At 48.8% G+C, this 26874-nt stretch overlaps 1 protein-coding gene across 1 annotated transcript in view; it reads right to left on the reverse strand.

The window, feature by feature from the left end:
* Positions 1-13563: 13563 nt before the first annotated feature.
* CCDC92B (coiled-coil domain containing 92B) overlaps positions 13564-26874 on the reverse strand; it is a 41599-nt gene continuing 28288 nt past the window's right edge. The window contains exon 3 of the mRNA XM_075013334.1: positions 13564-14318. Within this exon, the coding sequence (XP_074869435.1) occupies positions 13564-14318 (755 nt within the window). The remainder of the gene's footprint in view (positions 14319-26874) is intronic.

Genomic DNA, 26874 nt, shown 5'->3' on the forward strand with positions numbered 1-26874 from the left:
TGCAAGGTGCTGAGTAACTCCTGGAAGGTGCAGAGCACCCTCAACTCCCATTGGTTTGGGACTGAGGCAGCTCTGCAGAGCCTCAAAAGACAGCCTTGGCTGTTAGAGAGGACTTCTGGCGGGGTTCATGCTGTGGTTTGGTTATTATTGTAAAGTTTATCAAAGGAAAGTGCATCTTTTTTAAAAAAATACTGTAGCAGTCACATTGAGTGAGGAAGAGGAGGACCTTCAACTACAGCCTTTAGTGTTGTGAATGTTCCAAATGCACTTGGATTTCCCTTTTCTTTCAGGTGTCCAATTGCAACATGAGTATCCCAACCACGGCCGAAGAGTGGACTAAGGTAGGATTTATTAGATCAAGTGATTGTTGTCTCCTCAAATTCCAGGGAGATGTCATGGGGTTTGCTCTGTGTCCGCTTCTGAGTTTGGTTTCCCATTAGCTTTCCCCTCCCCTCTAGAAGTGCAGTTCTGGGGTCCTCGGTGTTTATGGATGGGTGCAGGGTACTCACCTGGCTTTGGCAGAATGTCTCCAGGCAGCGGAGCAGAGCCCTGGGACTCTCTGTGCTGATATTCAGCTAGTGCCTTGCCAGTGCCAGCCACAAGGGCAGCTCATGCGGAGAAGGAGCAAAAGAACAAACGTGGCAATTGGGAGCAAAGGTTGAAAGGGGCAGGGTCTCACGCATCCAAAGAAGAGGCACGTTTATCTCTAGAGAACTGTGCGTGAGGCCTATGAGATCTTTAATGGGCCTTTAGAAATACAAGTGTAACCCACACAGCTATGTGTGGTTCACTGTCCCATGCAGTGGCACCTACACCACTTCACAGAGAAAGAATAAGTGTCCTCTACAGTCTAAGCAGAGAGCCAGCTGGCCTTTAACTCAAGCTGTAGAGGCACCTGTATGAAGTTCCATAGGTCCCAGGTTCAAGACTCCCTCTGGGTAACTACATAAGCACATAAGAAAAAGCATATCTAGAACATCACTTGGTTACCCAGCCTGGGTCCTGCCCAAGAAGGCAAAATCACAACATGCTGATGTTGTCCAGCATAAGTGAAGCAATGTGTGACTCTAAGGACACACCTCCCTTCCCTCACCACTTTGCAGTCAGCTTTATGGCAATGCAAGCAGAGAGTCAGACAAGAACAGACGTGCACAAAGGAGATGGCATCTTTATTACAATGGAATGCGTTGAAGCCGCCTGCACCAGCTCAAGCAAAAAGCACAGTCTCGGGTTGTCAGTAAGAGGGCTGCCAGGCAGGAGTATTCTCCTGCTTTGGAATTTGATGAAATGACTGAATCTCTGAACTACATTGGGCAAGGCTCTCAGTCTCCTTGTGCCTCCAGTCTGCTGACCAGGACCCAAGTAGCTATCTTGCTCCCAAAAAGCCCCCCACAGGTACATGTAGGCCAGGCACCTCTGCTGCCCCGCCAGCTGACTTTGTTTTCAATGTGACAGTTTATAATAAGCCAGTGGTTCTCAGACAGTGAGTTGGGACCCCAAAATGGGCTGCGAGTTTGTGCTAGTGGGGTTGCCAAGGCTGGCTTAGATGTGCTGGGGCCCTGGGTTGAAGATGAAGCCTGAGCCCCACCTCCTGAGGCTGAAGCAGGAAGCGTTTAGGACTTACATTGTAGGCCCCCTGACCGGTCACCTGTTTGGCTCTCCCAAATGGCATGGGGCTTTGCCTCCTCCATTCTGGGCTGTTGGGCTCAGGCAGGTCAGGATTCAGTCCCCCACCTGGGGTCACGAAGACTGTGTCTACATTAGGCAAAGTAAGTCAACCACAGATATACCATTCTAGCTACTGTAATTGAGTCGCTAAAATCGACATATCTGTGGTCAGCTAACTTGGCCATCCATACTGTGAAAGGTCGATGGGAGAGGATCTCCTGTGGACCTCCCTTGCTCCTCATGTCTCGCAAGGAGTACAGGGGTCTACTGTGACCCCTAAGAGGTCAATTTCTCATGTCCCTACTAGACGTGGGTCGATTTTCAGGGCAGTGTAGCTGTAGCCATTGTAATTTTGGTGTCCGGGGGCAAAACTTCCCCTGAAGTCTGCGGGAATTCTGATAGCTATGAGCATTATATGCTAGTGGTGTACAGAAGAAGGAACCCAAAGCATACCTAGTTACAGACACTTGCCTACCTTCAGTGACAGCAAAGCTCTCTGCCCTATGGGAGTTTAGGCCAGGGCAAGGCAGGCAGTGTCTACTTGCACCCTGCCACTGGGTTTCTCACAAGGCAAATGGCGGTTTTGATTCCTGATGGAGCTTCCTTGGAGTGCTGCTGGAGGCCAGGAAAGTTGAATGAGGTCATAGTCTAGCCATACAATTTTCCTGGGAGCATTACCCCTCCCCATTTAGCTTTGCTGACCTCAAAGACATAAATGGAAGTTGCTTCCAGCTTTCTGACATGGCCACTGGTGGAGATCCCGGAGTGATTCTGGCCCAGCCTCGGAAAAAGCAAGTTGGTAAAAGGGAACTTTATTTCCCGTTTCCTGTGTGCCAAAGTCCCATCTGCTCACTCTTGTCCAATGTTTGCTCCTCTTAGCTGCGTTGGTGCTACTGGGCTATCGTCAACTCATCTGGGTTCTTCTATTCTGCCTCACTCAGCAGAATTGTTGGCTGAGCTGCAGCCTTTGATGCAGCTGTCCCAAGAGACAGAAAGAGCACAGCTTGATTTTTCCTGGCCCTAGCTGCTATGCATGTGGGGGGGGGGGGGGGGGCGGCGTGACCCTTGTAAAGGGAGCAGATTGGGAGTGGCACTCTGAATTCATTAGAGTCAGTGGCCAAACCTAACAGAGTCAGTACTTCATCATTGATATACAGACTCATAGAATCCTGGGGTTGGAAGGGATCTCAGGAGGTCATTAAATCCAGCTCCCTGCCCAAAGCAGGATCAACCCCAGCTATATCATCCCAGCCAGGACAGGCTGGGACTTAAAAACCTCTAGAGAGGGAGATTCTGCCACCTCTCTAGGTAACGCATTCCAGTGCTTCATCACCCTCCCAGTGAAATAGTTTAGAAATTGCCTAATATCTGACCTATACCTCCTGCTCTGTAACTTGAGACCATTGCTCCTTCTGCCCTCTGTCACTATTGAGAACAGCCTCTCATGGATGTTGAAGGCTGCTATCAAATCGCCTCTGTCACTGTGCAAATGGGCAACCTCCTGAGCCTGTCTTCAGAGTCACTCTTCTGAATGACATATGCAGACCGACAATCACACTTGTAAACCTGGATGACAGAGGGGTATTTTATAAGCCCTTAGCACTTATATTAGACCTACCAAACACTGGGCTTATGCAAAGTTTAACCTCATCACTGGACCCATTGGAAAATATAGCTTTTTAAATATTTATGCCAATGGGAAAAATTTCCATCCCAACTTGCCCAGGCAAAGAAACAAGAATCATTTTCAGTGAATCAGTGACTGAGGAAACGATCTGAGTTTTGGTTCAGTCAGCATGGCTGGATTCCAGACATGTTTTGGGTCATGAGCACAATATGAGCAAGCAACGTAACTACACCCTCTCTCTTCTCTACCCAGCTGCTTGGTTACAGTCCAGCTGGTGTGATCCCAGGGCGCGAAATCTCTCATTGGCAGAGAACATTATGAATTAAAAATTCAAAACCAACCCTCTTAGGCCAGAGTACAGTTCCAGAACAAAAACTACAGTTTAAAAAGGAAAGGATTGTCACATGACTGCTAGGCTGTGTGTAGAAAGTTCCCAGCACATGTATATACAAGACATCCATTTAACTACAAAGTGTTATTGCTATGCATCCATTTCCAATCTAGCTGTGAAGCTTCACAAGTCAACATTAAAGATATTATATAAAGCATGTAGATTTCAATTCTTACATTCCCTGATATGTGCCTGTATGTATAGAGATATACAGTGGAGATATAAGCTGTGTTTATCATTTGTGACTCACGCGGAGCCTGTGAAAGTACTGGATAAATGCACTGTACAAATCTCTTTTAATATATATGTTACATTCCGATAGTTAATTTACACTCAGATGCTGGGGAGTCTATAAAAACACTCACCCATCAACAACAGTTTAAAAACATCTGTGTCTCATGAGGTGGGTGTATCTTTTGGTCTCTGTGTCTAACATTAGGCTTCAGATTAAAAAGTAGAACCACCAACTTTCATTTTTGATCATATATCTATATATATATGTATATATATATATAAATACAAAGATAAAAAAATAAGTTCTTTTCAATAAATCTGCTTCGATCATAAGCTGTCTACACTAGAGTTCTGTAGACAGATATTTCCTGACAGCACCTCCGTCTGCAGGACACGTCCACACCTAATACGGGCTCCCTCTGTCAATGCCCTCTGTCGACAGAGAGCAGCCAGACTGCCCAGCCCTCTGTGGATAGAGCAGCCAACTGGAAGCTCTGCAAACCAGGCTACCCCGAGAACCAGAAGCCCCCTCTGTCGACACAGGGCCCCTCCCGGAGCATCTACGCAGAATCTGTCGACAGAGGCGCTGTGCCTCAAATGGTCAGAGTTCATGAGTTTCCCAGAACTCTGCTGGGAAACCTGCGGCTTTCTGTCGACAGATTCTTGGCAGAACGCATTTGTAGTGTGGCACTCCCTAGTTTTGTTGACAGAAGGCATCTGCTGTTGACAGAACTCTGTAGTGTAGACCCAGCTACAGTGTTTTCTCTTTAAAACTAATATAGAGTCAGATGTAGCCGCCCCACAGAAACACAGCAATGATTAGAAAGGCCAGTAACAAAGTTTAGAGGCTGATCCTGCAAGCTCTTAGGCAAGGACTCCCACATAAAGGGCTGAAGGGTCTGGCCCTTACACTGAGCTTCAATCTACAGTATTAATAAAAGGGCAAATACTGATGTCCTTATTCAGGGCTTGATCACAATATCCTTTATCGTAGCAAGTCAGAATCTGAAGGCCTGAATCGGTACTATGACCTAGCCAAGGTGAAACCCTTCATGATGCCAGCAGGAGCTTAGCCAGAGGCATGCGTGAAAGATCACTGAGTCAGGGCTTCAGTTTAGCTCTGTTTAGCTCCTCCATCTTGTCTATGGCTCATAAAAAACACCGGCATTGTTCTTGTTCCTCAGTTGCACTGATGCAAATCAGAAGTAATACCAGTGACGTCAAGGGGGTGACAATGGTGTAAGCAAGGTCAGCATCAGGCCCAATTTTGCATGTGCTTTGTATGTTTGTTGTGTTTTGGCTAATGGAATTTATTCTCCCTGCTCCCCCGCCACCTCCTTAATCTCTGATCAGGATTTTGCAAGGTTGCAGTCATACCTGCTGGTGAGGCATACGGCCACTTCACTTCAGTGTATGAGTAGCTTGCATGCTGGGCTAAAAGGAAGATGCGGACAGGAGACTGGGAAGGGGAAGAATGGTTGAAGAGAGCTGGAAATTAAATAAATTCCTTCAATGAGCTCGTAACTGTCAGTGAAGCAGGAAGGATCCTACAGCTCAGATGGAGTTATTCCATTTACATGCCAGCCACTGCGAAACAGATTTCAGAAAGTATTTACAAAAGAGAACTATTGTACCCCGTCTCTTTTTCATACATGTTGAACCTCTCTAATCTGGCACCCTCGGGACCTGACCGGTGCTGAATAAGAAAATTTGCCGGACCACGGGAAGTCAATATTGTCTAGCAGCTTCAGAGTCACTACTGGTTGAACTTCTTTAGTCCGGCACCCTCAGGACCTGACTGGTGCTGAACCAGAGAATTTGCTGGACCACCAGAGGCGAATATTGTCTAGCAGTATTACCAACACTGCCACTGCTGACTGGGCTCTTAGAAGACATTTAGGGGTAAATTCCAGCTAAATAACAGCAAAGAACACAGAGAGTCAGGACTGGTGGCTGGAAACAAACTTTATGGGATGACAGGAATCTTGACCACACCCATGATAAGTGGCTGTCCAGCTAACTAAAATCGTGCCAGATTACAGGTGTTATTGGACAAGAGGGTGCCGTACTAGAGAGGTTCAATCTATACTGATGTCTGCTACGGCCTCTGCATCAGTGATTTTATAATCCATATTTCATGGAGGCTGCCCGTTAGGGTTGTCCTGAAGTGAAAAGGGAAGTCATGCAAATACCAACAAAAACAAAACCCAGCTAAAGCAGTGCACAGTGAATTTATCAGCTCCTCTTGTATAACCTTCCCCACTCCCCAAACACAAAACATTAAACATTCTCAGCAGAACCTCGGTGAACCTGAGAGAAAGACCCATTTACAAAGGCGAGGTTCAAATCTTAATCCAATCAAAGGGAAGCTGCATCTCCACAGGTGTAACTTGCAAAGTGCAAGACAAATTGCTAATTGCTTTAATTGCTCTTCTGCATCCAGTGTCATCAAAGCTGGGGAGTGAACCATCTACGCTCAGTCACAGGAATCGTAACTACACTGTTACGCCAGCAGAGGGCCTCCCCTTTTTAGTCATTCTGGATAGCAACAGACAACAGAGCCTCTCAGGATAGTGTTCTAGGAAAACTGGACCCCTAAGCAGCTGTTCCTTTCAGTGTGTTTAACCCACACGTGTCAGGGTGCAGTTCACCGTCCCAAGTAGTGGCACCTAGACCACTTAGGCTATGGCCACACTAGCCCAGAAGATTGACCTGCTCAGGATCGACCTTCCGGGGTTCGATTTCGCACATCTGGTCGATCCCTGTACTTTTCATGAGACGCAAGGAGTAAGGGAAGTCAAAGGGAGAAACTTTCCCATCGACTTTGTTCAGTGGGGACTGCCAAGTTTTCCAAGCACGGGTAGGTGGATGCTAGCTATGCAAGTGCCATAGCTAGAATTGCATATCTGCCGTCGACTTGCTTTGCCTACTGTAGACGTAGCCTAAGAGTGAGTGCCCTCTACGGCCTTAGCTGAGAGGCAACTGCCTTTTAGCTCGTGCAGTGGAGGCTCATGCACAAAGCTCCAGTGCTCCCCGGTTCGACTGCGCCTGTGGATGGTTACATGTGCACATTTTCCTCTTGGTAAGAACTTTTTTTCAGGGGAGGATAAAAGTCCCTCAGTGCCGATGTTTCTGTTTCTGGGCATATGCAGAAGTAGGAACTTTCTAGAGGCCAGGTGCCCATCTATCATCCAAGTTCCAGAGTGGTCTGGAAGGGAGGGAAGAGAGACATTTCCCTGCCTATGGTCACCAGCAGAGAGGCTCACCACTGCACCCTACTGCCTTCCCCACTGGGCTGCAGAACCATTTCCTTCTTCTGGCCCAATGACTGTTTTAAGTATTTATCTACTGCAGAACAATCATTCGGTCAGCGAGAGCGACTCATATCCCAGTGGTTACAGCACCCACCTGAGAAGCAGGAAACTCGCTCCTTCCCCCAACTCTTTGCTCATGGGCCCTCATTGGGGTAATGCCCACAGGAGGGAGCCCATATCAGAAATCCTCTGAGCGGTAGAACCCGTTCCCCTTCCCTCTGGCAGAGAGGTGGGACTTGACTGGGGTCTCCCACATCCCCGCTGAGTGTGCTAACCCCTGGGTTCAAGGTAAGGAGGTAGGTGCCATGTGGGGAGGGAGCGGGAAGGGAGCGACAGCTTCCACAGGTCCCTGGGTAAGGAGTCTACGGGGGGAGGGGCTGGCTCCATGCCCCTGGAAGGGGTGGGGCCTTGGGTGGAAGGGGTGGGACCAAGCGCATCCAGCCCTCAGCACTGTCCAGAACGCAACTCTGGGCCCCGCCCCCAGCCTTCAGAGGTGTGGTGTAGCACTCCCATGGCAATTTAAAGGACCCACGTCTGTGAGAGATGGGCTACACCCATCAGCAGCACCTCTCCCTGGCTAGCTTAGGCAATCCCCTGCCTAGCAGGCTGGCTTTTGTGGATCTCATCCTTAGGTCCCTCTCCCTCCCCATTCACTGTATGCGGAGCCTAGGAGCCCAAGTTAGCTTTTTGGAGCAGGGTGCTTTCTGGATGCTGAAATGGCGGTCTCGGTGATGCTCAGCATGGCAAGTGCAATGCCTGAGTTCCTCTTTGCATCCCACCACTCCCTCCTCCGCATCAGGGCGAGCATCAGCAAGCCCACTAAGATACACAGCTGCAAATCTCCTTCCACTTGCTCCTCAGCTAGTGCAATAAATAGAATGAGATAACTGTCTTGGATTATTTCTTCCTCCCTCGCACCCTAAGTTAAGCCTCCTTTTGTTCCTTTGCCACGTGTTAACTCACTGCATGGGTTGTCACTAATTCGTTGGCTCACTGACACCTCCAGGTACTAGGCAGGAGCAGAGCAGGGATTAGACAAGAGAGGAAGGCGACCTTGAAGCGGAGACAAGATTCAAACAGGGTGCCCTGTTTGTGTCAGCAGGTACAACTGTCAGGAGAAATTAATGCCCCGGTAGCTTTGCTGGCAGAAGAAACAGCTCTGCCCCACCTAATGATTCCAGCAAGCCCTTGCTGCACATGGAGAGCTTTGAAGAGCAGTGGAGTGGAATCTAAAAAGACAGTCTGTTACTTCTGCGTAATAAGTCAATAGAAGGAGTCTAACGAGCTCTTTCACAAAAGCAGAAGGTGGCGAGCAAGCTAGGGAATGGAGAAGGACTTGATAACTGTACCCCTCCTGCCCATTTGCTGTGAATGCAGGCAGCAGTGGGACTGCAGCATGCAGCAGATGTCGTCTAGCTAGCGTAACTACAAAGAGCAGTGAAGATGTGGCAGTATGAGCTTCAGCCCAGGCCAGTAATGAAGTACACACCCCTCGTTTGTACATTAGTGTGCTTGTACAGTCTGCACTGAAGCCCCCTGTGCTTGGTAGCTGAGCTAGCTAGAATAAAGTTAGCATTGCTATTCCAGCTCATGTGGTAGTTCAGGGGTTCCCAACCTGGGGTCCTTGAAGGTATTGCAGGCGGTCCATGAAAATAAATAAAAATGATCATAGAAAATAAGTTGTAAATCAATTGTAAAGTTACAATCAATTATTATTTTAAAATTAAATATCTTCCAATAATGTTATTAATGGCTGTCGGAAAGTCTATGTTGTGGTTTCCTGTAACCAGATAGGAATAAGGGGATTTTGAAGTGTGCGGGGTCCTTTCGTAAAGCACCCCGTGTAGACAAGCCACATGCCATCGAAAGTGGCACTGTCAAAGTGCTGCAACTGCCATTATGCTAATTAGGTGTTGCATATTCATTGCAGCACCTCATTAGCATATCCTGAAGTGTCTCATTAGCATCGCCCTTTTGAAAGTGAGGGTCTAGTGTAGACATAGCCATGAAGTGTGTATAATGGCTAGACTTGGCTTTGAGGGGGTCTGTGAATGGTTTGGGGTGGTGATTGGTGACCCACACTAGTGAAAACCACAACTGCAGTCACCTGCCCTAAGAAGTACAGCTCTGCCTCTTTTCCCTACATTCGTCTGTTTCTTGCTTTGGAAGTGGTCAGACAACGGAGGGACAGATTTTCAAAAGTGCCTGAAGGTGCAGAGAGGGACCATGTGTGATATTCAAAAGCAGGCACCTGGCATGGAAATCAAGGTGAGTTAGGTGCTTTAAAGGTTTAGGCACTTTTAAAAATCACGCTTAGGACCTATATACATTGTCAGATGCTAAATAGCTTTGTAAATCTGGCCCTTAGTGCTTAATTGATAAAACACTCCTGTGCTGTACAGAGGACTGCATGGATGATGCCAAGGTGTTCCCTACTGAATTCAAAACCGTGTTTAAAGAACACCAGCCAAAAAAGACATAGGCTACACAGGGCAAAGGAAAGGGGATGATAAAGGAAGAGATAATCTTCTCTTCAGCTTCTGTTGGTAGCCTGGCGATCTCTTAGCAGAAGTCTGGCATACCTGGCACGTTCTGCCAACATCTATATCTTCCTCGTTCCACGAGGAAGAAGGGATGTCTCAGCAAAGGGGTTTTTCCCAAAATATGGCCCCACGTGGATGGGCCGAATGTCTGGAAAGCCTCTCCTGACTGAACTGTCAGCAAGAGCTATGCAAATGCAGTGTGTAATTTGCGTATCTTTTGCCGATAGTTCTTGGCAATCTAGAAACAGCCTCTGAAAGAAAAGGTACAAAAATGCAAATTTCTGCCTCAAAGAGTATAAATATTACATTCTGAGTTTTATTTTTAAGATTCAAAGAGTTGAGCTAGTAATTGTTACTTGGAATCTCATAAAAGTATTTTAATATTATATATAAATACTGCATTACAAAAATAATTACATTTATACACATGAGCACTACAGGGATGACCTCAAATTATTGGTAACTAGGTCTGGTCAGTTAGGACTAGACTTTCTAAGAGGTTCCAAACTGGCTTTGGAAGAATGGAATTTGCATTATTTTTCCTAGAGGCACCTATATTCACATGCAAAAGGAGTAGCTAGCTGGATATGTGAGACAAAATCCTGGCTGTAATGAGCTCAGTTGCAAAATGTCCAATTGATTTTAGCGGGTCTGGTATTTTAGCTCTGGTTACTAGATATTCATATGTGCGTAAGCAAACAGCTGTGCCTTGGTGGGGGGAAAAGTGCCACATTTTGGTGGGCTGTGTTTGCAAATGTGTCCATAAATATTAGAACAGCAAGTGACAGGTTTGCTGTTTGTAATATTTAACCAAGGCATGTGTTTGTGTATTGGTAAGACATAGTCAGAGCCACTAATGTAGCCAGACTTCCTGCCACCAATAAATAAGGGGAGGCAGGGAAAAAAATGGGTTAGAACAGCTAGTCAAAACCACATGGGTCAAAAGCGTGCCCTCAGATACTGCAGAATAACAGAGGATCCTGAAAGGTGCTGAGCATTACTGAACTCCTGAAATCAGCTCTTGGCCCTCTCTCTAGTCTTCACTATCATTTTTCCTTCCTCTAATTACTCAACATTTGCAAGAGGTGAAAGACCCATCACAGATTTTCAAGCTTTCTTTTGGAGGCTCAAGTCTTCAGATGATTTGTGCCTTTTGTTTGAAGGTAGATAGTGTTGAATTGGGGGCGCTACCTCTTTGAAGTGACACAGTGAGGATCCAGGGCACTGCTGAAGAGTACCAGAGATTCATTGGGGTCCAAGGATAATGCCCTCATGGGTCAGTGAGCGAACAAGAAGGTGCTAACTCCTGAAAGGTTGTGGGAATCCAGAAGTGGACATAGAAGGTCCACAGGGCACAGTAGGAGCAGAAAAATAAGAGGCACCAACGTGGAAGGTGACGGTCCTTCCTGGAAGGACTCAGAGAAAAAACAAATGATATCACTGCTTCAAGAAAGGGCTGTTTTTAGACCCTTTGATCAGAGCCAGATTATACCTTATGCCTCCCCTCCCCACAGCTGACATTCGCGTTGCACATTGTTTTAGAGAGGTAGGGCGCCCCTAGGCAGGTACCTGTCAGGCCTCATGAGAAATCCAGCCCTGTCTTTGGTTTTCATCATCTCTTGTTGCTTCTTTTTCCTCCTATGCATTTTCATCTCCTAACAAAACTAACCAACCAAAAGATACTTCTGAATTTCATTTTGAAAATATGGCTTGTAAATAACAGAAGACCTATAGCACAATAACCAGAGATGCTCCGGGAGGGGTGTTAGTGAACAATTTCTCCCGTAGGCCTTTAGTCACAGTTTATGCCTTCCAGTGGATACAAAGAGCTCGACAACGCAACAGTCCTGATGCGTCCTAGTGTGCTTCAGCCATCCTAACCACCATGTGCATCGGACCTTTTCCGGGGTGTGACCCACAGCCTACCGAATCAATAGAAATGTGCCTATTGGCTCTAACAGGTTCGGGGTCTTGATAATGATGTAGTTAGGGCAGCTGGCTGTGACTCAGGAGGCTTGGGTTCCGATTCAGATCTACACTAGGTGACAAAGTCAAACTAAGTTATGCAACTCCAGCTACATGAATTGCACAGCTAGAGTGGATGTAATTTAGTTCTACTTACCAGGCACGCCACTGGAGGGAGTCAATGGGAGAAATCTTCCTGTGACTTCCCTTACTCCTTGTGACCCCATGGCATGCTGGGGTTGATGGGAATGTGGTCAGCAGTCGATTTAGTGCATTCCTACTAGACACACTAAATCAACCTCTGGAGATCAATCTCTGGAGTGTCATTCTACCGATAAGTGTAGACAAGACCTCAGCTTCACACTTCCTGTGTGATCCTGCATAAATCACTTGATTGACTCCATGCCTGGGATTTCCATCTGGTAAATGGGAATAATAATAGCACTTTCATGCCTCTCTGGGCTGTTACATGGATACAATCCAATAAAGACTGGAAGGCGCTCGGGTACCATGGTACTAAGGACTATGCAAGAACCTATCTAGAAAGATGGGGCTCAAGCCCAAAGAAGACAGATTTGCGATTTCCTTGTAATTCCCATTCAGCATGATGGCAGAAACAAGTGGCTGGCTCTGCCACAAAATATTTGCAGTGTGTGAGATCTCATTCTCAACCAGCTTGTTGCTAATTTGATTGTTGAACAGGACTTCAGTGGGGAACTATTGCAAGCTTAGTAATTTGACTTAAAATAACATCCTAAGCACAGTAGTACACAGACTGTGATTACAAGAGAAGTGCAATAACTAGGACACATTTAGAAAACCTGCTGTAATCACATGCAAAACAAAAATATCGGCTGAGGATATCAAAACATGACTAGCGATGTTGGGTGCCCACTTAGAAATAAAGAGGCCTGATTTTAAGATCTAAAAAAATCAGCCCCTTTATGATGGCTCATGCTAGGCATCCCAAAAATGGAGGTGTCCAAAATCGATGGTCACGTTTCAAAATTTTGTCCATTAAGATTTGCGTAATTATTAAAAAAGGAAGAATTGGAGTGAAATCTGAATTTCAACCTTGCTGAGTGACTATTTCAGACTTGCTTGGCTTGGCCATGCTGTTTCTGCAGATGATTCAAAGATCTCTCTTTGACTCCCTTGACCGATTGTCATTCAACTGCCTGCGTTCTCCAGAACCTGGAATACATTATATTAGACATGTTGGACCAAATCCATCCCTGTCCCAACTTCTGTGGTACCATGAAGTTAGAACCAAGGATGAGTTTGGCTCATCCTGCCAATGGCCATGTTCACTTTTAGTGAATGGCTTTATGTGCAATTTTGCCATTTTGCAGAACCCGCCCCCCCCCAAACCCCCAGTTCTACCTAGTGCCAATGAAAGTAAGAGCAGTTTTACCTAGAAGCAACATCAACAATATCATTAAGAGATTTTAGTCTCCGAAATCCTATTTTTGTATGAAAAGGAAACACTAGACAATCGTTAATAACCGTTGCCTCCATGTTCAAACCTTCTCGCCACGTTCCATATCAGCGCCCGTCTTCTCTCGCTGTCACCTCCTGAACAACCTCCAAAATGCCCTCAGCATTGTTGCCTTCCCACTCCTCTGCCCTACCACAGAGCCATTCCATGGTCATCCTGGAACCCTAGACAAGCCACATTGTTTCTAACTTCCCGAGGGAATCCAAACCAAATCTACTTTCCTCTCCAGTGTTTTACTTCTTTGTAGACCCTGGTTACTCTTTTTGGTATAGCCCAACTCACTTTCTGGATTTAGCAGCCACACTGTTCCTCTTTCTTTGTTTTTACTCCCGACCCTTTGAATCCCTGGGGCTGGACCCAGGCTTGTTGCCTTGTTCCCCCTTTGAGGACTTCGATTTGGCTGAGGGTTTGGTGCTTGTACCTTCTTCTTGCTCTTGGGAATGAAGACAGGAGGGCCTCGGCAGCCTGCCACCTTCAGCAGCACTGTCTGTTGGATCAGCCCCCGCTTTACGAAGGGCCTGGGGCCTGGGCTCAGATTTCTGACGATGGGGAATGTGGTGCCTTTTAGTATACAAAAAAAGTGCTGGGTCAGGCATAGGGTCTGCCTCTTCAAAGCTGCCTAGCCTCTCCCTCTGGAAGTCGTCCTTCATGGCCCCCTTGCTATAGGAGCAGTCGGTCACCAGCCTCCGAATGTGAGACTTGTGAATTCGTTTTTTGGGCCTTGTCTCGCTGGAAGGCTGTGTGGGGAATGGTTTGTCCGGAGGCCTGTCGGAGGGGGGCTTGCCCCCCTGCTGGGAAACAAGCAGTTTCTGTTTGGTGGCATGCAGCTGGAAGGAGAGATAAGCAGCAGCCTCCGTCTGCTTCTGCAGCTCCGTGTTCAGGATTGTCACCCGGTGACTCCTTCTCTTCAGCTCCTCAAGGAATTTCTTCTCCTTGTTCCGTAGGTTGCATCTCAGCGCGGCCACCAGGCTCTCCTTGTGTTTGAGCTCTTTCCCCAGCTCCAGATTATCCTTCTCCTTTTCCTGCAGCTGGGCTTCCATGATCTTGCACTTCTCCTCCAGCTCCCGATCAATGTCATCTAAGGAGAATAGGACAAGAATCAGCGTTCAGCAGTTTGCAGTGAAATGTAGGGTGGGGAAGGACTGGACAGGATCACTCAAGGAATAGATGGAGCCTTTCAAGTCTGCATGGAGGTGGCATCCAAACTGAAGGTGGAAACTAAAAATGCTGAGAATCCTATTCCCTTAGAGCAGGGATTCCCATTCTATGGGTTGGGACCCAAACGTGGGTCACCATTAGATTTTGTAAGGGTTGCTGGTTGGGCGTCCTTAAGGAGCCATTTGCAGCTCCCACCTCTGCAGCCGCTCACTCCTTCAGCTCCAAGTCCCTGCCCTGCCACGCTGAAATGGAGCTCAGTTTAGCTGGTTTAACAGCCAGCATGAGGGATCTGGCCATTAAACCAATTAAATTGAGTCCCATTTCAGTGTGGCTGGGCAGGGAACTGCCCGCACTGCAGGTGGAGGAAGAAAGTAGGAGGGCTGGGGGGAGCTGCACAGAGGTGACGGCGGCAGTGGCCCAGGGAAGGAGCAGCAGGGGAAGCAGTGGTGCTGATGTGAGTTAGGTGGGCGTTGTTTGGGGGCTGCGAGGGGGTTAAGCCTGGGAACAGGAGGGCAGTTTGGGGCCGCAAGGGGGTTAAGCCTGGGGGTAGGGGAGGGTGAATCAAGATTTATAATTTTTTTTTTGCAGGGAAGAACCTCCCCCCATTTCTGAATTGTCTTGGGTCACAAAGTCTTACTGAATTGTCAAAATGGGTCGCTGTCTCGCAAAGGTTAGGAACCGCTGTCCTAGATCAGTGATGGGCAACTTATGCTTGTGAGCGTGCTGCATGAGTGGCCCTCCTTCATCAAAGTGGGCCACAAGTTTGTTGTAGCCAAGATGGCCTCCTGGGATAGGGCAGTTTGCTAACTGCATTTGCAGACCTAGAATACAGGGGCTGTGCTGACGGAACCCTTGCACGGCTTTGATTGGGTGGCGGGGGAATGCACGACCCTTGCAGTCAGTGTTGCGTGCGATAAGCACACCCCTCGCTTCACGTACCCTTGCTTTACATGCCTGTTGCTGTGGTAATAATGGCAGGAAAAAAACCCCATGCAGATGGAGACTAGCAGAATATGGTCACCCTGCAAAATGTCTCACGGACCCAGGTAGAACCCCAAGGGACCACATGTGTAGTGCAGCTAGCTCGTTTATAGCCCCAGTTTCATAATACCATATGTGAATAATTTTTAACAATAAAAGGGGAACAACAGAAGTGCACGGAACATAGCTAACTCTGGCCCTAAACTATAATAATACATCCCTTGAAAGCAGCAGCACGTCCCTGTCTCCTAATTTAAACGTAATCTCAATCCAAACACGGGATCTGTGTTCCACCTCTATTTTTCTCACTTAAATGTATTGTAGCCAGAACTGAAGCCAGAACCTTCAGTCTGGCGATGGTGTCTGAGGAAGCAAGCCTGCTTGATATGCTGAACAGAGCGATGTTGTATGAATGGGAGATATTATTCTTTGGTTGTATAAATTGTGTTTGCACCCCTGACCTCAGAGCTGAGTCCTGCAGTGCTGTTCATGGGTTGGGAGACAAAGAGGAAAAAATTACTGCAAAACATTCAGCTAAACCTATGAGAAGGTTTTATTGACCTGTTTCCAGATACTCCACAATCTGATTAGAGAGAACAGAAAGTGTTAATCCAGGATTACAGAGGAACTAGGAACACAGTGGACAGAACCTCAAGAACAAAAAGATACCTAGAAAACTGGTTGAACAGACGGGAGCTGCTGTACCCAGGGAGAATTGGTGACGCGCTCTCCTTGTTACTCAGGGGAGCCACCAGACGTGCCGGGCCCCTGGGCAAGGTGGAGTAGGGGCTGGCTTTGCGTTCCCGGAGCGGGTGGGACTCTAGGCAGAAGCGGCGGAACTGAGGGCAGCCATCCCTGAGTGCTGCTTGGAGCATGCCGTGCCGCACCCCCTCCCCCAGACGGCGCTCAGAGCTGCCCAGAGCATGCTGTGATGGTGTTCCAGTGGTGATTTAAAAGCTGCAGGGCTGCTATTGTGGTAACAGCAGCTGGAGCCCTGGGCCATTTTGAATGACCAGGCCCAGGGGCAATAGCCCCTTTGCCCCCGGCCCTTGTCAGCAGACCTGTTGTCACTACAAACCTTCGTGCCTCAAGGCACAAGCTGACTGCTAAGACTCCTCCTGTCTGGGCAGGTTATTCCATAATTGTCCTCTACTGAGATCCCTGCACCTTCTTTCGCAGTAGCTTGTTCTGGGGCCCGTCAGAAACAAGACACCATTGGTACAATCCTCTACAGAAACTCCCATGGTTCTGTTAGCCTTTTATTGGCCTGGCCTTCGGTATCAGTTGTTTTGGGGATTTTTATTTTATTTTTGGCATTCATAGTTATTTCCCATTGTCTGTGAAGGAATGTAAGATTCCACTCTGGCCTCTCATTCAGGGGCCTGGGATTTTCAAAAGAGCCTAAGGGAGTTAGAAACCTAAGCCTGAATAGGATTTTGGTGCTTAAATCCCTTTGGTTCCTTTGAAAATCCCAGGCTTGGTGAACATAGCTGGTTTTGACACACACATAGCCCCTCATTGGGCAGTCTTGTCTTTGTTCTGTTGTGTGTTCAGATGAGGGGGCTGGGGTGTTTGATTTACAAGCAGAGGCTGAGGGAATTGGGCTTATTTAGTCTACAAAAGAGAAGATTGAGGAGGGAATTTGATAGCAGCCTTCTACCTGATGGGAGGCTCCAAAGAGGATGGAACCAGGCTGTTCTCAGTGATGACAGAGGACCGGACAAGGAGCAATGGTCTCAAGTTGCAGTGGAGGAGGTCTAGATTGGATATTAGGATAAACTATGTCACTAGGAGGGTGGTGAAGCACTGGAATGGGTTGTCCAGGGAGGTGGTGGAAGCTCCATCCTTAGAGGTTTTTAAGGCCAGCCTTGACAGCGCCCTGCCTGGGATGATTGAGTGGGATTGGTCCTGCTTCAAGCAGGGGGCTGGACTCGACCTTCTGAAGTCTCTTCCAGCCCTAATCTTCTATGAGTCTGTGGTCACCCTTGCAATAGATCAGGCTGGCTCTCCAGTTGCTGGCACTCATTTTAGGCCAGAGAGTCTGGGAAGTCGATGCGGTTACGCGGCTGCGAGTGCGGAGCAGTGGGGCTTGACGCCAAAGATGAGGCAGTCAGATTGTCATCAGTAAAGTTTAATAAAAAGGGCAGGATATTAAAGCAGAGCGGGAGAGAGATCTTTGTCATAAAACACCCTAATCACTGAAACACAGCGGTTGCTAAAAAGTATTAATGGTGTCTGCCGGTTGTCAGGGTGCAGACATGTTCACAATCTCTGGCAGGGGTAATGACATCATGTTACTTTGTCTCAACTTGCCCTCAGTTACATTAATGATGAGGGAGGGAGGGGAGCCATGGAGTGTAAACACAGCTCAGGAGCCAGTTTCTGCTCCAGAGGGCTGGATAGAAGGCAGAAATTAACCCACCCTCTGCAGACTCTGTGCCCTGAGATGGTAAAGTTCTCCCAGCACCCTTGTGAGTAGTGAGTGTTTGCCTGGGAAGCTGTTAGCAGTGATGAAGGTAGGTGTTGGTATCAGCACTAGGTTTTATTTTCTCTCCGTGGCTGTTCTAGTCACAGCTTGAAGGGCCCTCCATCATTTTCCAAAGTGTAATCAGGCAGGGCGATGCTCCGTTCCGGGACTGATCTGAATGAATGTGGTAGGGGCAACTCTCCAGATGTTTGATGTTGGCTCTGCAGGGTTTCCACTGGCACTTTGCACAAGTTGGAGGGAATCAATGGGCAGTGCAGTTGCTGAGAACCATTGACCCAAACGGCAAACCCTTTATCTGATGGAAACCACTCGAGCCAGCATGTGTGAGAGCACAACCAAGGCCCCTAGTTCTAGCACCTATGAATCCAGGCCTCTTCTCTCTCAAACAGGGGTTCGGCAACACCTGCAGATTACTGTGCCGTCCAGACGTCCTCAGAGCAGACGCTGCTTAACTGCCCACAGGCAGACTCGAACCTGGAATGATTGAATGGGATTGGTCCTGTTTCAAGCAGGGGGTTGGACTCGACCTCCTGAAGTCTCTTCCAGCCCTAATGAGATTAGAGTTTAGCACAGGTGCCTCCACAACTTGAGCTAAAGGCCAGCTGGCTCTCAGCAGAAGCTGTAGACGACACTTATTCTTTCTCTGTGACGTGGTCTAGATGCTACTACGTGGGACACTTAACCACACATAGGTATGTGGGTTACAGCTGCTCTCTGCTCCTGGCCAAAAATTGGACTCCTCATCCCATCGCACGTCCACTCTGACTGGCCGCCTGCCAGTGAATTTGTCACACCTCAGTCAGTGCCTTTATTCCTTCGAGCCAAACAGATTTACCAGTCGGGTGCGGCTTGTTCTCTAGAGCGTGCAGAGGAAAGAAAACGCAGTCTCAGGTTTACTGTCCTCCTGTCTGAGGCAGCCATGGCCGTTTCTGAAACCAGAGTGGGGCAAGGGAAAGGGTGGGTGAAAGCAGGATGGTGAAATAAGGCAGGACCTGCTTACAGAGTGCATCTGTGCTTACTGGAAGATTGACCTGGTCAGGGTTGATCTCTCAGGGTTCGATTTAGCGCACCTAGTGGGGACACGCTAAATCAAACCATCCGGGCTCGACCATCGACCCTCATACTCATGAGGAGTAAGGGTGGTGGATGGGAGAGTTTCTCCCATCTGCCTCCCTTTGTGTGGACGGCCAGAAAAATCAATCTTGGATACATTGATTCCAGCTATGCAGTTGCCATAGCTGGAATTGCATCTCTAAGATCGACTTCCAGGTCTAATGTAGACCTGGCCTTACTTTTGCAGCTTCTTACATTTGAGCACACAGACAGCATCAGTTCCCACCCCCTGCTTCCCTGTGCAAAAGGTTGAGTGCCATAAATGGAAAGGCATTGGACTAGGCTCTCAGAGCCCAAAGCTCACCTTTGCTCTGGCTTGTCTCTTTAGACTGTAAGAGCTTTAGTGCAGCTCTGTCTTCTTCTTTGTGTTATCTAGCCCCTGGCATGATAAACGCCTTCAGCTGGCTCCTCGGAGTGCTACCATAATGCAAATCGTCGTTCGGCGCCAGTCCCCAGGGTAAGAGGGCGTGAGAAATGAGTACGTAGAGAGTAGCAGAGCTGGAACAGCCTGGTGCTGGGGAGAAGTGAGGGCTATGTATATATCAGGACCCCCACGGGAGCGTAATGCAGGAGTGGAGGCAATAACTAGAAAAGCCAATGGCTGGGGTGGGAGGGGCAGCAGGATCTTCCTGGGGACAGTGATGGCAAGAGGGGTCTAAGAAACTGAGCCCATAGCTAGGGAGCTTGGGGATTTTCTCACTCCCTCCAGGAAGGTATCAGGCTGGCTCTGACAGCTCTGTGTGAGAGGGATGACCCAGCACTCAGAGGCAGGGAAGGAAAGAGCCCGTCGGGATGTGAGGCTGAGAGGAAGGGTCTGCCCAGAAGAGGAGGCTGGGCAAAGATTTGGTGCGTCTGGAGCCCTGCTGAGCTGTACCATTGGAAGAGCAGATTGTCCAATAGACAGAGCAGTGGACCGAGATTATGGATTACTGCGCCTCTAGCAGCAAGTTCCTAGCCTTGCCAGGCCCTGGTTCTTTAATCGGTAAGACAGCGATAGCACTCACATGCCTTTAATCCACCTCTGTATCCTTCTGTCCCGCACTTCACCCTGCTTTGGCTGCCTATTATTTGCTCCATTAAATCCCCTCGGCTGCTGCCTGGCTTTCCTCCAATACCTGGTCTTCTGTAATCAAGCCTGAGATGGTGGCTCCGTGAAGGAAGCAGATGCCCCCCCTAGGATTTCAAGTGGCTGAAGCAGAATGCCACTGGGTACTGCAGATCACTGTCGAGCCATCTCCATGGGAGCTGCTGGTCCCATCAAGTCCATGCCAGGCTCAGCCCCTGCTCTCCAGCCCAGCCCATCGGGGGAGTAGCATCCTTCCCGACCTCTATGTTCTGCTGGAGCCACAGAGCACAGCCTGGAGCATCTGAATCTGTTGTTCTCCTGCAGGGCCATACTTAAGAATAATGGGCCCTGTGCAGTACAGGTTGAACCTCTCTTGTCCGGCACACTCTTGTCCAGCAACATCCGTAATCCAGTGTGATTTCAGTTAGCCGGATATCTAATTATAGTGAGTGTGGCCAAGTCTCCCAGAGTTGCATGAAGTTTGTTTCCAGCCACCCATCCTGGTTCTCAGTGTTCTCTGCTGTTATTTAGCTGTGATTTACCCCTAAAAGTCTTCTAAGAGCCCAGTCAGCAGTGGAAGTGTTGGTAATGCTGCTAGACAATATTCACCTCCGGCAGGCCAGGAGATTCTCTGATTTGGCGCCAGTCGGGTCTTGAGGGTGCCAGACTAGAGAGGTTCAACCCTTACCATTTAACTAGTGTTACTAAGCCCAACGGCAGCCTGGGGGAAGGGCAACTACAATTTTTTAGAGTTGTGATTTTATAATCTTCAGCAACACACTAAGGAAATATTTTAAAGCACATTTTAAATAAGATGCTGTCAACTGACAGAGTAAACCCCAGAAAGTGACAGTCTTTACCTGGGTTTGGCAAATCCCTGTGAAATAGCTTCATTACCACTAGCTCTGACAGGCTTTTCCACTTTTAAGTTAACTACATCCTCTCCAGAGGAAGGTGAACTGCAGACCAGGGATAGGAAGAGTGGATGGGTGGACATTAAGACCGAATGGTGCCCTAAAATTTCAGGTGCCCTGTGCAGCTGCATATGGGTGAAGGTGCTTATGGTACACACCCAGCATAACCTGGGTACTACCACACTTCAAGTGGGGCACAGCACTTGGGGATCAAAGCAGGATGGCCCCACCCATACCAGCACTCTTGGGAGACCTACCCACTCTCCTTTGCTCCCACCATTCTCGCGTGAGGTACAGCCAACTCACTGCACAATACTTTGATTCAGGGTGATAGGAGCTACACTCCCACCACACAACTCCATCACTGACTCTCACTCGTCCACATGCCATGACTCAGAAAAGGCCAGGCAGATTAAAGGCAGACGGAAAGTCCGTGAAGCATGTGGTCTTTCAGACTCAGCACACCTCACTTCCAGGCCCACAGCACTCAAGGGCATAAGCAGATACAGCTCCTTTTGTGGTGATGACCACACCCCGTTGTCTTCTCTGAATTTCATTTTCCTACCCTCAAGGGCGTATTGAAAACTGGTAAAACTAAAGTTATTCCTGGTCCTGCCTGCAGGGTAGAGAGCTCTGTAAGGAAGTGTGTGATTTGTCTCTTAGCACAGCAGTCGCTCTGCAGAGAGCCAGCCTAGAGCAAGATGGATTGAGTTATGCTGCTTTGCCTTAGAGAGCAGCCTGCTTTCTCTCTCTCTGCTTTTAGCATTTGTGTGCCAAGTTTCTGGATTTTAAGGAACAGAGTAGAATTATGACACAAACTTCCAGCAAGAGCATTTTTACAATTTTCCAACTGCTCTATTTGTATGCCATGTTTATAATGTGGCATTTACCCAGGCCGCTCACAGAGGCGTTGTGATGTGGCTGCATTAATTTACGTCTGTATGCAATTTGGATAACGCTTTACATTTCTATAACCTCTTTTGCTTAATGATCTCAGAGGGTTTAAAACATCAATGAATGATGTCTTACAGCACCTCACTGAGGCACAGAAATTATCGCCAATTTACAGATGAGGAAGCCAAGGGACAGAGAGATGAAACGATTGCCCGGCTCACCAGGAAGTTTGTGATGGAACCAAGAATATCTCAGTTCTTTTGTTGCCAACCTAGCAATAGGACAGTCTTTCCGTTGCAAAGGTAAGACACTACATAAGTGCTAAGTATGACCATTTTTAGTGTGGTGTATAAGTCCATGCTTAGGAAATGATCTTAATATCACTCCACCTGAAGGATAAGGGAGATTCAAAGACATGAGTGCTCTTGTGCTGTGGGTCTGTGTTCTCTCTACTTTCTTGCCACCCATGCATGGAATAAATTTTATTTATTTATCCACAAAGGGAGTGTGGATGTGCACCACGAGTAGAAACACATGCTGCCGGCTGTGGGTGCTGTGGGCACTCAGCTAATCAGCTGGGCAGCATCTGAACCGCTCTTAGGTGGCTCAGTTTACTGGGAACAATGCTGTGGACAGGCCCTGGAAGTATCAGGACTGAGATTTGGTTTGGACAGGGTTTGCATAGTATCAGAGGGGTAGCCATGTTAGTCTGGATCTGCAAAAGCAACAAGGGGTCCTGTGGCACCTTATAGACTAACAGAAATGTATGAGCATAAGCTTTTATGGGCAAAGACCCACTTCGTCAGATGAAGTGCATATGCTCTCCTGAACCTCTTACTGCTAGAAAATGGGGAGGGAAAGTGCTGAAGAACAAGCTGCCATTTGAGTCCTTCTTGGTTCCTGCTTCTGGTTGGCTCCAAAATTTCGTCACTTTTGTGGCGGGTGTGAACCTGCCAGGAGGAGAAAAACTGAACTGCAGTGTTTCAGGCAGAGGTTGTCCAAAGCGCCCCTCTCTTGAATGCAATTAGACCCTAATCATGATGGTCAGTGGTGTAGAAAACGGTGTGTTTGTGCAGCACCATGAAATATTATGGCACTGAATAAAAGATCCAAACTCTCCCAGGAGTTTTGGGGTGTATGGAGCTTCAGTGTCAGTTTAGGCTCATCTCACATATAGGTTGAGCCTCTCTCATCTGGCACCCTCAATAGCAGACTGGTGCCAGACAAGAGAATTTGCCGGACCATGAGAAGTCAATAATGTCTAGCACACTGCCAACACCTCCACTGCTGACTGGGCTCTTAGAAGGCATTTAAGGGTAAATTAGAGCTAAACAACAGCACAGAATAGTGAGAAACAAGACTGGTGGCTGGAAACAAACTTTATGGGACCACTGGAAACTTGGCCGCACTCGTGATAAATGGTCGTGTGGCTAACTGAAAGCAAGCTGGATTACGGATATTCTCAGATGAGAGAGGCCTGGATAAGAGAGGTTCAACCTGTACTGCAATCACTCATGCTTTAAAGATTAAGGTAATCCCATAATTGCAAATATCAAACAAGTCTTGTATCTTAAAAGGTTCTGTTTTCTTCCTGCCCTCCTTAATGAATTTGTTGCTTATGAAACTATCAAAGGCTAAGCAGAAGTGCAAGCCATGGCTGGACAAACCTCCACGCCCCAGCTCTGCCAGTGTAACACACTCCTGGTCTGAAAAAATCCCTACAGTTCCAGCCCTCTCCGTAACAGGGATTGTGGATCACACCTTTATTTTCACTTGTGCTTTAACCAGGATTTGACTGAGAGGGGAAAGGTGAGCGTTATTAACCCCTAGTGCATCAGACAACTCTGGGCAAAATTATCATGTGACCAGTGTCCCCTGTAATATGTCCATCCGTGTTTGGAATAAATTTTGTGATGTGCACCAAGACACATGCAGATGTGCACCACTGAAAGAAACACAGGCTGCCCACTGTGGGTAGCTGTGGGCACTCTGCTAATCTGCTGGACGGCACCTGAGTCTCTTCTGGGCGGCTGCCCAAGTGCTCAGCTTACAGCAACACTGCACAAGAATTATTTTCTTTACAGCACCCAAATGGTCTTTTTACTAGTTCGCTGCTTGACAGAGGTAGCATTAAGGAAGACTGGATAATTAGCAGTTGCCTGCACTGTCGTGCATTCCCGGTGGGAGCTGTGAAAGAGGCACAGCTTGAATTCCCACTAATAATAGCAACAGTCATTATCTTGAGCTCCATTCCTTAAGCAACATTTGTGCTGAAAGATCCCAAAGCCAGGTGCAGACTGAGGTCTGGCTTCACCTCTCTGCAGGCTGGGACTGCAGTACTCACCTCCTTTCCCACCGGTCGGTAGCTGGTAGGGTCGTTTCAGGGGGAGGCAGCTGTGTCTGACCCCCGCTGGTGGCGACTCGCTGGGCTATGTGCTATCTCAGTGCATCTCCTCCTAGCCCCTCCCCATCTGGCTTGTCCATTCGGTAGTTTGTTCTGACGGTCTCCAGGCCCTGGAGGCGGCTGAGGCGACATACAGCCCGGCAGCTGTGCCTCTCCCCACTCCTCAGAGACTTCCTGCCCCTGGGGCTCTGCTTTCAAATCACAGACCAACCAAGGGAATGAATTTCACCCCGTGGAGATAAAGAGACACTGTCTGCCGCTTACAAGCAGCCACTTCTGGGGTGGGACTTGCCAGCACTTGTGCACGCTGCTGTTGTGGTCACAGTGCACGTACACAGCAGTGCAGAGGGCTGTCCTGAGGGGAGGGACGGGGTCTGGGGCACCCTCCCACCTGCTGCGCTGCAGGCCCCACCACTCCCCTAGGCCTGCTTTTCCTCTGCCTCTGCCCATCCCCTCCCCCAAGCAGCGGTGCCTGGGGGGAGTCTGGGACCTGGTGCCAAGGCAGCAGGGGGTGCCCCACACTCACCATGAGGGCACCATACCACCCTCCTGGCCCCCTGCATCCCTCTTCTCCATGGGGGTGGGAAGCAAAGTGCCCTAGCGCCAAGATGCTTCTCTTCCTGCTGTTACAGAGAAGTCCACATGGGGGGGCAACCTCTCCTGCCACAGCGCCAGGCCCCCCTCAATCCTCCAGTCCCCTCCGGTCCATAGGACGGCCAGGACAGCAGCTGCAGTGCCCCCAAACGCAGAGCCAGGAGCAGCCATCCCACTTGGACCTATGGATGAGCCAGCTCTGGCAGTACACATGGGTGTTTCTGTGCCCCAAAGAGGTCCGACATTTAGGGTTCTATCTGCTGCCAACGGCTGTGCTCAGGCTAACGGAAAGGCACCATTTCAGAGAGGGGAAAGGGAAGGAAAGAAAAGAAACAAGAAGAAGCTCGCATGACCTTCACCCTCCCCCTGAGTGCAAACTTGGCACCAGCACGATGTATGAGCCTGAGATGCAGCGGATCTGCCCGATTCGTGGTGCCCCACAGGCTGTCCCACACCTGACACAGAAAAATAGCCCATTGCATGGTTTTGGGAGACCTGGTAATAACTCACTGCAGAGTACGGTGATGTTTTTCCCTGCTCAGCTATATTGCAGCTGGCCTTTGCAAAGCTGAAGCGCTCCCAGAGAGCTGGGCTCAGACAGGGAGATGTTACTTTGTTTCCTAGAATAAGCTCCTATTGAAAGGCGAACTTGCTAACACTGGTACAGGTTGAACCTCTCTAGTCCAGCATCTCTTTTCTGGCAACACCTTGTGGTCCAGCATGATTTTAGTTAGCCGGGCGACCACTTATCATAGGTGTGGCCAAGTTTTCCGCAGTCCCATAAAGTTTGTTTACAGCCCCTAGTCCTGGCTGTCCGTGTTCTGTGCTGTTACTTAGTTGTAATTTACCAAGGTTGGGCCAAGTCTCATTATCCCTATTTTACAGCTGGAGAAACTGCAGCTTGGGGAGGTCAAATTATTTGCTCCAAGTGGGTCAGAACCAGTGTTCCCTGTAAGCTGAGTGCTTGGGCAGCTGCCCAGCAAAATGCCCAAAGCCAGCAGCATGTGTCTCTATCAGTGTTGTTCATCTGCACATGCCTTGGTGCCCTCGTAAGGTTGACGGATCCAGGTCAGCAGCAGGAAGGAATGAACCTGCAAGCTTAGGGGCAAAAGCCCTGCACGCTACCACATGAGCTGAAATCCAGCTGGCTCTCAGCCAAAGCTGAAGAGCAGGGACGCCCTTGTCAGTGGTCTCGGTGCCTCTGGCGTTACACGTCATAAAATTTATTCCACCCATGGATGGAAAAACTTAGCGGAAACATTGGTCAGAAGCCTGCTCCCAGCGCTCCGAGCCCTGTGCACCACTCGCAGGAGAAAGCAAGGTTCTTGCAGGGTCGTTACCGCTGTCACAGGCTGAAAGGGAACAAGGAGCTGGAGGTGTGGGGGATTTGCGAGGTGATGCAGTTTCACTGGGTGAGCCCAGGGCAGGGCGAGAGCCTTGGAGTCAGCTGGTTGCATCCTTCCGCATTCCAGTCCCCTGAGAATTCCTGCTTCAGTCCACATCCAGGGCTCTGTGCTAGGCTGGCACCTCGTCTGTGGCCAGGAGGCAGGGCGAGTGCCCCTACCTCATGCCAGTGCCGGTGACACTCCTCCACACACTCCTCCACACTGCGGCTGGCTGGCTGCCTGCAGGTGGTAATGATCTGTGACCCCCTTCCTCCTCATTCCAGCACCATGATTCCCAACCCCCGTCCTTTCCTTCTCTCCCCTCCCTTTCACATCTTCCTTCCCAGCCCCTTCCCTGCACCCTCTGCCACTCACTCCCCCATCGCTCCTTTCCTCCTTTCCTCCATGCCCGATGTACCAAAGCCCTGCTCTGATTCACACCCCGGGCCACCGCACCGACTCCCAGGTGGGATTTAGCCCACTGGGAGCTGGTGGAACAGGGACAGGCTGGAGTGATGCCTGGTTTGGGTGTCTGAATGCCCCCCGCCTCGCATTTAACTCACTTTGTCTGGCTGGTCAGCCCTGCACAACTCTGTGCAATGAATTGGACAGAGCCAGGCAATGAAAACAGCACTGG

This window comes from Carettochelys insculpta, chromosome 19 (assembly GCF_033958435.1).
Source record: "Carettochelys insculpta isolate YL-2023 chromosome 19, ASM3395843v1, whole genome shotgun sequence".
Lineage (NCBI taxonomy): Eukaryota > Metazoa > Chordata > Testudines > Carettochelyidae > Carettochelys > Carettochelys insculpta.